The sequence below is a fragment of the Lepidothrix coronata genome, unplaced genomic scaffold (genome assembly GCF_001604755.1).
Source record: "Lepidothrix coronata isolate B3197 unplaced genomic scaffold, Lepidothrix_coronata-1.0 Scaffold25, whole genome shotgun sequence".
NCBI classification, from domain to species: domain Eukaryota; kingdom Metazoa; phylum Chordata; class Aves; order Passeriformes; family Pipridae; genus Lepidothrix; species Lepidothrix coronata.
This window is the reverse complement of record NW_016690205.1, coordinates 1939458-1952943: the sequence shown is the minus strand read 5'-3', so window position 1 is coordinate 1952943 and position 13486 is coordinate 1939458. Positions and strand designations below refer to the sequence as shown.

Sequence of the window (13486 nt, the reverse complement as noted above, 5' to 3'; positions counted from 1 at the left end):
AGTGGTGTGTGGCTGGAATGCAGAATTCACAGAACTGAAGCAGAGAGGAGAGTGATGAGGTGAGATAAGAAACAATGCCTGTGGTTTGTCCCCATCACCCTGCTCCCCACGGAGCTGGAGGAGTTCAGACTCTGAAATGCTGCTGTCTGTGCACATCAGCACGATGAGACAGCTTTGTGCCAGCTCAGAGGTTACCTTAAGGAAAGAGATGTGGGACATTTAATATCTAAAGTAATCTGGGAAATCCACAGCTCCTCAGCCATGAGGAAGGGGTACACAAATAGGGCCAAGACTCAATTATTAATGAAGAAGTGCAGTTTCACCAAGGAAGAAGCTGCCATGAATTAAAAATATAACTTCAACAACATAAACTTTAGTTGGATAGAAGAAGAAACTTTCCCTGTGGTTAAGGCACAACACTGGGTATCAAGAGATTTGATGTTTTCCACCACTGTTTCCCAAAGGTAGGGAAAACCATTCCAGCAGGAAGTGTCAGTGCCAGTATCAAAGCAAGACTCCTCATGCTCCAGTTTGCTCTGGACTGGTACTTCCAGATGCCAAGTACACCCTGCTGGCTGGCAAACATTAAGGTAGGAAAGGAAGAGCTTTAACCTCTCCACAGAAATCAAAGAGTTATTTAAAAAATATATTAGAATTTATATTGCAACAGATGCTGAATGCAAAAGAAGCATGTACATCAGAACAGAAACCAATGTTTTATTAGTTTTATTCTTCATAGGCTTTTATGGAAATGTGCTATTGCAAACATCATTTTTAGCTGCACTAAAATCAATTAAGGAATGTGCACTCCCACTGACATGGAAGCAGCTGCATCAATAAATTATCTCTACCTTCTTCACAGCTAAAAACTTTTGTTTCCCAGTACAAAGCCATGCAGTGGATACACCTACTACTTCTGATTAACAGTGTACAATCCTGATATAGAGCTTTATGGGGTTTGAGTGTCCTGCAGGATACAGAGTAGTTAATATTCAGCAGGAACACCCGAAAAAAGAAAATTCAGAAGCGTTTTTATTGCCACAGAAATGAGCTCTGATGCCTCTTTTAATTTGTCTGTAGGTACAAGTATTTACAAAGGCTGGGAGGAGTCCTGGCAAGAAAAAAAGGTTGCAGGAGGCATTTTTCATTCAGTCCCTATTCAGTGCCCAGTACACCTGTGGGAACAGAGCAGGTTCATAGATCTTTTTTAACTCCTGTACTTTTGAGAAGCCAAAACCAAAATCTTTATACCACTTTCTAATCACATTTGATACTCTGATCTGAAAGTATACAGCTTTCCCCCACTTTTAATTCAGTGGGTGCACTTTTATCCAGAGAGGAGCCAAACGTCAATGGAATTAAATCCTGGGACTGATAAAGGCAAAGGGGAAGAGCAATTGTTTTGGTTTTCTTATTTAAGATCACTGGCAAGTAGATGACTGATTCTTGAGGGCAGGTTTGGCTTCAGATGAGTCACTATGACTCGATGGAAAATATATCTGAATATTTTAAATTAGCTACCAATTGCAGTGTGACATTTAATTAGCACATATGCCCACGTTAGCCCTTCAGATATATGAGAAATCATTTTGATTAAGAAGGGATTGAAAATAAATTCTGATGCAGTTTTACAAATGCAGATATTACCATAGCAGTCATACTTCCCAGCTGTGCTGAAAAGGGGGTTTTTAGTATTTTTCTTCACCTTCACTAGCAGGTTTCCCAGATTTGCCTCACACAGCCACTGATTTTACAGACATATATCAGGGTACAAATTCTTCCAAAGATGAATGGCCACTCTCTTTACTCTCACCCCAGTCGGGGTGACCTGTGCTATTACTGGTCCAACAAAACCAACCATGATGCAAGACAGGTTTTTCAACGAGGATGTGTTTAACCAGAGTCTGTGCCAGTCAGGGTCTCTGAATTACTATTCATAAATCTGCTACAGCACCTGACTCGTGCCACAGGTACCCACATTGAACCTATATCTGAACAGAAACAGGTTAAAACCTGACCCAAAACTTCTGCTCAAATTTCATCTTCCTTCTTGTGCCTTCTGAATTTAAGAAACAATATGAGTTACAAGAATCAGCAAGGAGGCAACAGCTGAGGAGTCCTGGCTCAGCTAAAAGCTCAGATCTTGAACTAAAACCAATATAGATTCACAACAGGAGTCCTGCAGCTTATATATCTCATTTATATGTTATTTCCTATGTCCTCAGAATACCTGCTATGAAATAGTGAACGAACAGTCTTTTGAAAAGCTGAAAAACAAAGAACAGCCTGGAGTTTTAGAACCTAATGTTAGTTTTCTTAGTAGTACTTTACTTGTATTTCTACTGTTCTCTCAAGCTCTGGCATTTGAACTCCCTCTAAGTAAACAATTTCCTTCCTGTGACATAATTTAAAGCTAAGAAGAAAGGGAAAGGACTATCTGAGCATGCATGAACAAGGAGTTTTTGCACCTGAAAGAATCCCTAACCTTCCAATCCATATGTTCTCCTTCCTTAGGGGCTGAGCACTTTGAAAGCAAATATCACTGAGCATCCTTATTGCCACTGTGAGGTGACTGACTTTAGAAAACTCTCACATTCAGTGAGAATAAAAATGGCTTTCCAGGCAGTAAACTACTTAACTCGTTTAGACACTCCTTTTAACCATCTTATCTTCCCGAAAGAAGAGGAATATTTGGGAATGAGCAAGGTGAAAGGAAGGAAAGAGGGGAGAGCTGGTCATGCTGCATTGCAGCTTTGAACAGAGGAGCAGGAAACAAGGGTGGCTATACTGAAACAGGAAAAAAAAAATCACTGCAAAATGACTCAAAGTCACAGATTTTGGCTTGGTTTTAACTTTTAAAACTTTCTGTGACCTGAGATTGAAAGTGATCTTTGCTTTCTGGTCAGCAGAATATAAAATAAACCCTTCTGAAACAACAAACATCTTTGTTTTGGCATTTGGCTGCTTCTGAGGTGAAAAAGCAGCTCAGCCCTTGTGATCCCTGCTCACAGGGAGCACTGGGGCACTTCAGGCACAAGGCAAACAGGTCAGAGCTGCTCCTCACTGTGTCAGTGTGCAAAACTTCAGGCAACCCAGCACAGCTGCAGTGCTGTCACACAGAGAGTTTTACACAAATAACAGGTATCAACAAAGTGAAGACTATTGGTTCCTGCTTTCATTGCATTATCTCTCATTTTAGTTAATAAAAAAACGTGATTTATGGTATCAATTGTTGCCTCCGTGCTCTGTTTTTATTAAATATACTCTACGATACAAAATATTCCACAAAAGCCATTTTAATGTGTGTTTGGGGAGGAGAAAGCAGAAGGAAAGGAAACCCTCAGTATAGGAACACTGATGATTAGAAGCGTCAAAGCTGGCAGCTGTACATGATCTTAAAATGAAAACCAGAATTCATCTTACATGCTTCAGTCAACTAAGCACATCTCTGAATAATGAACCAACACCCGAGGGATGCAATCTCAATAAAAGGGAGGATTAAGCAGTATCAAAAAAATTGTCCAAAAAAAAGTGACCAAACACATTTTCACACCATTTTTTTGGATTAAAAACTCAGGAGCTCATAAGGAAGCAGGAGAGAGGAGAAATACTGAGGCCCAGTCTAGAAGGCTCCAGCAAGAGTTTCTTTGTGTGAAATTAAAACATTCATTTCTGTTCAAATATAAGCAGACCGTCTCAACCCAAACTGAAATGAAATATTTTGTTTGGGCATCCATTCAACTTGCTTAAATAAAAATATGCATTTTAAAATAAAACACTTTGGTATTAATTCCAAGACACTTTTTTTGGCCAAGTTATTTAGTAAATGTAATACAAATTTACAAGTTTGTTCCAGTTTTTCCTTCACAGCTGCTGTAGGCAATGACTTCCTTTTTCTCTGGAGGAAAAAAAAATCCCCACGATCTGCTTAATGATATTCACAATCAAATCCAACTATATTAAAACCACTCAGCCCAAAAAAAACTTGTGTGAGTACTAAATGTTCCAAAGTATTAGTAATTATTAAAAAAAATAGTAAATTATAATAATGGGGAATAAGAACATCACTTTTTGCATTTTGTAGCACTCACTGAAGTCCAATAACAACAGTTCACTCCTGGAAAGCACCTTGGACAGCAGATGAAGGAAATCATTAATGTTCTCTCTGCAGGCTGTGAGAGTACAGACAGGCTATTAGATCTGTCCTCCCATTAGTGAAAATTGGCAGCTAATGAAAATATAACACTTTATATCAAATGATCCTCTCCTCTGTTGTTTGCCACTTGCCAGGCTCTCACCACAGAGGCCACAAATCCTTCAGAGCTGAACTATTTCTGAGCTATCATTTGCACCTCCATTATATCATTTACACCTCCACCACACAACCTAAAGAAGCAGAAAAACTCTGCACTCTAAACAGGGTAAAATGTTGACCTGCCGAGATTGCAGAGTAAAACATTTCACCTAATCTAGGATTTCATTTTCTCCCCGGTCTCATCAATGCAGAATATTTAGCACACAGACTCTGGCATCACTCAGCTTCTGCTCAGTGTTTGCTGAAGTTTTCTCCAAATAACTTCATATTGCTGCTGCTGTTTCCTCCTCTGCCCATCATGATGAGTCAAAAATCAAGACATTTTGCTATAATGTCTTTAAACTTTTCCCTGCACACCGGGAAAGTCTCAGGCAGTGTAAACCTCAGGCCACTAAGCTGATTTTTTTTTACAAGACCACCCAGTCTTGTCTCCTCACAGCAAAGCAAAACCTGGTGTAAAATACACCCAAGACACTTCAGTGTAACTTGCTTTTTAAAATTTCCATCAGTGGAGGATTCTACACGTGCCTCAGGCAATCTATCACAGCATTGGAATCCTCACAATTAGCTGGTATTTCCCCACGTTCAGCCCAAGTTTCCCTTGTTACTATTTTAAGAATCTTTTCTTTCTGTGCAATTCCCAGCTTGTCTTCTTCACACATCTTTATGGAGCTGCTTACATGTGAAAATTACTGCCATGTCCCCTCAGATTTCTAGATTAATCAGCTCAATTATTTCTACATTTTCTCAGAAAAACATGTTTTCTACACCACTCTTACCATCTTCCTCTCTCCTCCCCAGCTCTCTGGAATTCACCTACATAATTAATCTTAATCATCCACTTACTGTGAAAACACCAGTTGTCAACCCTCTTACTCTACCCTACAACAAAACAATTTCCACTTATGCATTTTATCTATAGGCACTTTTAATTAGAATTCAGTGGTATTTTAACAGGGAAAATATTTAGCCATTTGGATGGTAAAACTGTTTTGTAATGGAGAGAAACAAACAAATACAATACCCAGTGATGGCAGCAATCTGATTTTCAACAGAGAAATAGTCTTAATCTATTTTTTTTTTTTACAGAATCATCTCAATCAGTGACAGAGTTGCTTGCATAGCTTTTAGACTTTGTCCTTTAATCCTTGCCAATATGGATGTGGCACTCAAGCCTCCCCTGTTCAGTGTCAGCACGGTCCTTACCGCGCAAAAAAAGTTACAAGACACACTAAATATAATCCTTGATCCACTTTTAGCATCAATAATTCTGCCAGCTCTTTCCAAGTACTCACTTTTCAAAGTCAGTGACAGACTGGGAGACCATAAAGATCTTGATTTACTGTGCCAGATGAGTGCATTCTCAGCAAAAAGATCGTACTTTTTATTAAAAGTCTTTCCCATCAGAAACACAGTTGTGTCCTATCTTGACTGTGCTTAGGTCAAAGTATATAAAAATCAATTTATTAAAGAAAAATTTCTCCTATGAGAACCCCCTCAGTCTCAGTAGCATTCTCACTATAAAACACCCTCAATCGGGCCAGAAGCAAATAAATACACATGTCAAAGTCTCTGAGTAAATAGGATTCAACAAGAAGAGACACAAAGCCACCATTTACTCCTCAAAAAATCTGGAGCAGATGCTTTGGCATTTACAATAACATCCTTTTTTAGCGTGTATTCAGCTGTGAGTTTAGCCATGGAGATCCCATCCTATTAGCAGGACAATTAGAATTCCTGCCATTAAATCCCCTTCCAGCTTCCCTTCCCCCCCCACGGGACTCGGGGAAGACAAATGAAATAAATTCGTTCCACAATCTGAAAGTATTGATACAACAGTCTGTAAAAACAGTTCACCTCTGCACTGACCAAAATCTGCACAAAAAGACAAGCATATTTTCTCCTGAATAACTGTTAGCAAAGTCAGTAAAATCCTACCCTAATAAATACAATATGATAATGATGGAAACAGAAGCTTCAACAAAGTGGAACACCAAGTATCTGAACATCAGGTTGACCCTGAGTGGATGCCAAGTACCCACCAGAGCCACTTCATCCCTCCCCTCCTCAGCTGGATGGGGGAGAGAAAATACATCGAAAGGCTCTTGGGTGGAGATAAGAACAGATGGAGATCACTCCACAGTTACCACCCCGGGGGAAAATAGCCTTGAGGGGGGGAAACCAGTCTAATCACAGTAGGAAAATGAGAAAATAAAATCTAAATCTCAAAACACCTTCCCCCCACCCCTTCCTTCTCTCAACTTTACTCTGATTTTCTCTCAGAGGGAGAACGAGGGCTGTGATCAGATCATCCCATGTTGCCTCAGCAGTTCCTTCCTCCTCAGGGGAGGGCTCCTCACACTCCTTCCCTGCTCCATCCTGAGGTCCCTCTCCCAGGGACAGTTCTCCATGAACTCCTCCCTGAGTCCTTGCCCAGGGCTGCAGTTCTTCACGAGCTGCCCCAGCGAGGGTCACGAGCCCTGCCAGCAAATCTGCCTCCCACATCAGGACAGGCACAGGGCTCTTTGGTGGTGTGCTTCATATATTACACCAGGTAGAATAAATATTTAGGGCCTTTTGTTTTTACAGTAACCTGTCAAGGACACAGTGCTGAGCACAGTTAAAATTCAGGTTACTCTGTGATATATCAGCTACATTCAGAAGCTCCATGTCTGACTCTCCCATCACTTCAAAGGTACCACAGGCTCTGCTGAGCACTGGAACAAGTCTGTTGCTTGCTACTGGAGCTCAATATGCAGCCTTTGATATCTGTTCTCAGATCCTGAGCACCAAAGAGGCTGTCTTTTTTTATAGCAAGTCTTTCCCTTAACTGTTTGTTAACCCTAGTCAGTGAACTAGACTTCAACCTGTGCCACAAAATTAAATTTTCCCCTCATTTTAACATGTCAATTATGGTTTACAACAGTGCACCTATTTTGAAACAGGTTAGCAAACATCTTAGTGTTCTCATTTCTTATTATCATTACTAGCTGTGAAATATGAGAAATAAAAATATTATTTTTATAAGTGTATCGCGAAGTTGTAAGAAATTCAAGTCCCAGACTGGGACTGGGTGTCAGGGACTTTTTTGGCCAGATAAGAGAAATATAAAAATTCCTAAAAATTAAAATCTTCCGGGGCCACGTGAGAATTTTGTACACAGGGGTTTCTCTTCTCTCTTTGAGCTAAGAACAAAGGAAGATCCATCATTTTTGACAGAGGATGTCCAGCGGCCAATGGAAAGAAGGGAAAGCCCCTTTTCAGAGAAAAAAAACCTTTTTAGGTAGAAATGAATATATCAAACTTATCTGAAAAGGGTGGGGATTTTGTGAAACTATAAAATGTATGGAAATTAAACCAAAAGTGTCTTTTTCCCGAGAAATTTGGTGTGAGAAAGACCCAATGCGCTGAATAAATTCTTGTTTCTTTGTTCCTTGAGTTTATGCCATCTTTCTAAATTTAAAAAGAGGAATATTTCCCACAAAACCAACACTGAAAAAGCTCTGAAGTTGTTCAAGGGTGTTGGCTACCTCCCAACACAGAATTTATCAATTAAGTGAAGGAAGGGTGAGCAAAAGAAGTATTACTCTCACTTTCTTGGTGAGAAATTAGGGTACACAGAAATGAAGTCCAAAACTGTTTGGATCAGAAGCCAAAACTCAGGTTCCAAACCAAGTCAGAATTATCAGATATTCAAACTGAGAAGGTAGGACAGAAAAAGACCAAGAAGCTCAGGTGGCCAAACACCTACTTCACTTTGAAACCTTCAGCTATAGAGCCCAGGCTTAAAAGGTGCTTTCAATTCTTGGTCCAACTGATTTGTGTAATTTCGCAGTGTTTGAGTCAGAGTGAGGAAATAAATCTGAATGTCTCAGACTGGTGATTTCTTCTCAGTCTATTTTGTGTGTGTTCCCTACAGATCTCCAGCTCCTCATGATTCTCAGCTCAGTCTATCCTCCAAACATCCAGTCAATACAAGAGAGAAAAGGCAAGTACAGTCTGTGAGAAGAGCAAAGCAGAACTGCAGCATTGTAGAATTTCCTCAAGTGATTGATTTTCTGTCTGTGTTAACAAGACAATATTTAGTGTCATTTATAAGGGCAATGTATCCACAATATCCAGATCACCACTCCAGGACAAAGAGAGCTACCTAAAAGAACTTTCCATGCTAAATTATTTCATCCATATTCATAACCTGATTGAAATCTTAACATTGTAAACATGCAGAGAAACAGCTTTTATTTACTTACACCAGAATCTGACCATGGCACACACACAGAACATGTCAGCATCAGTCAATCCTGCAAACTCACATGTGTGTGATGTATACATGTGTTTACCTGCAGATAAACATTTATTCCCAAGGGAGGCTGCTAATGAGACTGTGCTGTAGGGAAGATATCCAATTACTCTAAATGACATTCATATTTTAGGCACATCACATGCCCTGAAGAGCTCGAGGTTGGATGAAGAAACCCCTGAAACACTGTCTTTTTAATCAATTAGCTCTCAAAACATCAGCAATGTGAGGCTGACAAGTCATTGGGTTAAATACACTACAGCACACCCAAATTCCAGCTTCCTACCAAGAGACAATGGTGTGGCCTTCTAAAACTTTTCAAACAGATGCACAAAGTGTTCCTTGCAAGACATACCCAAAAGAGACCATGTATTTTGCTAAGAAACAAAGACATCCCTCAGGCTCACTCTGAGCCACCACTCATGGAATTCTTTTTAGGACAGATGAAAAACATTGTTTTAAGGGCATCACTCCTGTGTAAAAATACCAGACTTGCTCATGAATCCTTTTACAACTGGCTTATCTTAATAAAAAAAAATCCAGTTAAAACAATTTGCTTTCCTCAATCATCCTCTAAGCGACAAATGCCACTGGGCACGTGGATCAGACAAAAGACTGGCCACGTTTACCATGTTTTAGCATTAATCAAGCATCTTAAGATGCTCCAAGTCATAGGAATAAGTACAGAAATTAAGAAAACAGAGCTGCAAGACTCAAATTCAATCATTCTTCAAATTAGCACTGGATATTTTCTGTAAACAGAGTACATCCCCATAGTTATTATATTAAACAATAGACCATTTCTACTTCTGAAACTTCACGTCAAAAATTTCACTTCTAAAAAAAATCTCAGTTCTGTACTCACATATATTTATTAACAAACAAAAACCTAAACAAAAATATGAAGTGAGAATTGATTAAAGCCAAGGTTTCACTGAAAAATATTCCGTTATACAGTTTCAAATAACAACGTAATGGCCAAATTATAGGATGAGAATTTTCTTCACCGAGGAAGTAGCAAACCATCCACCTTCCATCAAATCACTTCAGCCCAGTCAAAAGGTGCAAGGCTACATATTTTGAAAACTTAAAATTATTTTTTTAATGTTAAGGAATTGGGAAAAACTGTGGGGCAGAACAGAAATCTCTCCTTGCAGCTTGTAAGGTGTACCTTGAGAGCTATTTTGCTGAAGGTACTCAACCAATTACCTATTTACCTTCCCAGTCAAGTGTGCATTAAGCATATTTTTGACTGCAGCCACTTGTGTTTGGGTTTTGGGTGTTTGTTGTTTGGGGCAGGAGTTTTGTTTAACTCACGCTTCTCAATTCCAGGCAGCTGTAGTTCTTCTAATAAATCTCTCCTAACTAATCCCTCCTTCAATACCAGTAAATCCTGAGGGCTAAAATGCCCTTCAGCACAGATCTCTCTAAATGCACAGAAGCTCGAGTTGCTAAATTTCAATGCCTAATCCGGTCTTTAACAGCTAAGTGAACACTTAGCAACTGCCAAGAACACGTCTAGAACCGAGTCGGTTGTTATCATTATCCTCCCTAAACGTCTGTAGAATTCAACCAAATCAACACACGGCCATCAAAAGCGTGTGGTACTTCTAAGGCTGTTCATTTGCACGATGAAAGATATCTTAAATCATAAGTATAGGTTTCTGCCTTTGGTGGAAGGATTAAAGTTGGTAATTGTGGCAACTGGAGGAAAAAAAAAAAAAGCCAGTCTTTAATATAGAAAACATGGTTGTTGTTGCTGTAAAACACATCCCAATTGGCAATACATTCCATTTCAGCAATCATCAACAGGAGTTTCCACACCTCCATTTTTATGGAATGACATTTATTACCAAGCAAGGCTACAACATGGAATATGCACCTTTATTCTTTCGCATTCTATGGTACAAAACATGCCAGTATCTTACTCTGAGTTATATGAATTGTTAGGCTGAAGCTAAAAGACATCTGGGAGGCACAGATGGTTCACGACTGTCAAATGGATGTGGAACCATTACCTTCAAGGTCAGCCTTCTAACACCACAAAGGTTGGTAACGGCCCAAAGTCATCAACACTTAATCAGAATGAGCTAATTCTCTTCTGTCCAGTTCCTGGTGGACAAATATCCGTGTCTCAGCTGGCAATCACAACAGGGATGAGCTCAGACCCAGCCTCCACTCATTTATGTTAATGGCATTCCTTTCCAAGGGAGGTGGAAAATGTGCAGCCTTTCCATTCCTAGAAATCTCTTCTGCAGTACAGCTTAGAGAGCTGCTGCCTGGATTCCAGTCCCAGGGCTTCCAAATTCACTAGTAAAAGTTCATTCTTGAAAAGATATTTCACTGAACTCAATGCTCCATAAAAATCCTTGCACTGGCTGTGTATAAAGCCACAGGAAATACCATTTTTAAACCTCTGTAACATAATAGCTTCAAAACATGAATAAATGCCAGTTAAGAAAACAGAGAACTATTGAATATTATTTCAACAGCAAAAGATTACTTGGGTGTTAAGATTATCTGAATTATAAAGCTATTCTTTTGGTTTACTACAGATTATATTCTCGGAACCATCGCAAGCAAACAAAGTGAAGTTCTTCATGCAACTAAACACCAATCTGAATTTAGAATACTACAGTGCTTAGTGCTTTTAATGAATGGTCTGAACGACCTATTGAAACACCAGAATTATTCCCCAGAATTCCAAGGAGGAAGAGCCGAGCTACATGAAAATGCTGGAGGTTTTTCCATAGGCGTTTGCCATTCTTGGTGACTCTACCAAAAGCTTTTCCATCAGCTACCCCTCAGTGCATTTTAGAACCACAGCATAAAGAGCAGTGAAAAGTACAGAACTTTTAGAGAGGAAATAAAGACAGAGGAGAAGCATAACCAAGAACGGATCCTTCAAATGGGGTATGAGTTACATATCATAGTAATAAGCTTTACTGTGATGGTTCAGGTGATGAATTACACACACAATCGTAATGAAGAGAAAGGTTCTGATGTAGCATCAGACTCTTGAGGTCTTGGCTCACCCTGTAAGTCCAGGTATTCCAGAAAGGAGCTCTGTTGAGAGGAACAGGTCTACTTTCAAAGTAAGATGCAACTGAACTGACAGATATCAAAGGTACCTTACAGGATTTTCAGGGTATCAAAGTTTACCCTAAAATGAAGATGATTCCACTTAACGAAACATGTTGCAAATCAAAGGATTAGCATCAATATTCCAGAGAAATGAGCACAGAGGAAAAAATCAAGCACCAGTAAATTGGGCAAGTTCTTAATTAACCATGAGAGGTTCAGAAAGGACTCGCATCAAAGCATTCAGATTCCCCAGCTGTAAGTCAGCACCACAGCTTGATAGATATATCGCCTGCAGCTGTGACCAACAGCCCCCATCGTTAAGAAAACAAACAAGCAAACAACAAAATCTGATTTCCGTGATACTTCTGAGAGGCCACAAAGACTGACAACGCTCACCTTAAAACATTAAGCAACGGACATGCAAACTTACACAGAGAGGAACTTTTCTTTGCTCAAACGCACGCAGAACACAAACTGCCTGAGAGAAAGAAACGGGCACCGCTCTGAAAGGCAAGGGGGAAGCCTGCCTGAAGTACACCCGGCAAAACAGCACGGAACTGCCTTCTGCTAAAAAAGGCAGAGAGCGTTCCTGCAGCGATAGCTGCACATCATTCGGCAACCAGGTCTCCCTGACTTTCCTCCCCACACACCAGCGCGCGGATAAGCATTCCCAGAGCCAGCCAGCCACGTTCCATCATCTCCCGTTCAGCCCGAGCTCCGAGCTCAGCTCCAGCTCCAGCCCCAGCGCTGCAGCTCCCCGGCACAGGGTTCCCAGCGCGGGGCTCCCGCTGCTTCCCCAGCCAGCTTTTGGGGCGCATTTACCGCCGAGCCAGCTGAGACCTCACAGCGCAAACCACAACCGCCCGAACCAAACCCGCAGCACGCTGGGGGGTCGCGGTGTTTTTGGGGTTTTTTTGCTTAGTAGCTTTTTGCACGCTTGTCTCCGGCAAAACCCCGAGGGGCGGAGGGGGCTCCCTGCTGCAATATTCCAAACCCCCCGCAGCGCGGGGAGGAGAACGGCGGCAGCTGCCCCTCGCTCGGGCATCCCCTGCGGGGTCCGCCTGAGCATCGGAGCCCCCCGGGGCGGCGCTGGTCAGGGGATGCGGGATGCAGGGGATGCGGGACGGCATCCAAGCCCCACATCCCGCCCCGCTGCGAGGAGGGACCCGGGCACCGCGCGGCACGGGAGCGAAGTTGCTGCGGGTACTCACACGAAGACCCCGAAGAGCAGCACCCGTATGCCGATCTCGATCGCCAGCTCCCGCATGGTGGGTCCCGGCGCGCTCCCGCAGCCCCCGCGGCGCCGCCTCTCATCCCCCGCCCGGCGATGGGGGCACCGGGGCAGCTGTGCCGCCTCACGCCGCCCTCCCGGTGCCCCGAGGGGCCGCGCAGAGCCCGAGGCAGAGCCAGAGGGAGAGGGAGAAGCAGAGGCAGAGCCCCGCCGGGCGCAGCCCCGGCCCCGCCATCCCGCGGCTGCCGCGCTGTGCGGGGCGGGCACTGCCGAGCGCCCGCACCGGGGGAGGGTCCCGGGGACTAACGCCGTGTCCCCCCGTGCGGGGGCCGGGGATCCTGGGGATTTCCCCTCCCCTCCTCCCTTTCCCCGCCCCCGCGGCGCTGCCGAGCCGGAGCCGGAGCTGGAGCCGGAGCCGCGCCGTCCCGCCCGCCCCTCGGGGCTCCTTTGCGATGCCCTCGGCAGGGGCACTGCGGGCTCGGTCCCCGCCTAACGCCGGGAAGCAGCTCGGTGGGGCGTAGGGAGCGCTTTTCCCTGCCCCATTTAGCGCAGCGCT

General features: G+C 42.6%; 1 protein-coding gene across 1 annotated transcript in view; it reads right to left on the bottom strand.

The window, feature by feature from the left end:
* Positions 1-13176, bottom strand: part of PLPP4 (phospholipid phosphatase 4) — a 52650-nt gene extending 39474 nt beyond the window's left edge. Inside the window, exon 1 of the mRNA XM_017809346.1 lies at positions 12911-13176. Coding sequence (XP_017664835.1) covers positions 12911-12966 — 56 coding nt within the window. The 5' untranslated portion in view covers positions 12967-13176. The remainder of the gene's footprint in view (positions 1-12910) is intronic.
* Positions 13177-13486: the final 310 nt, after the last annotated feature.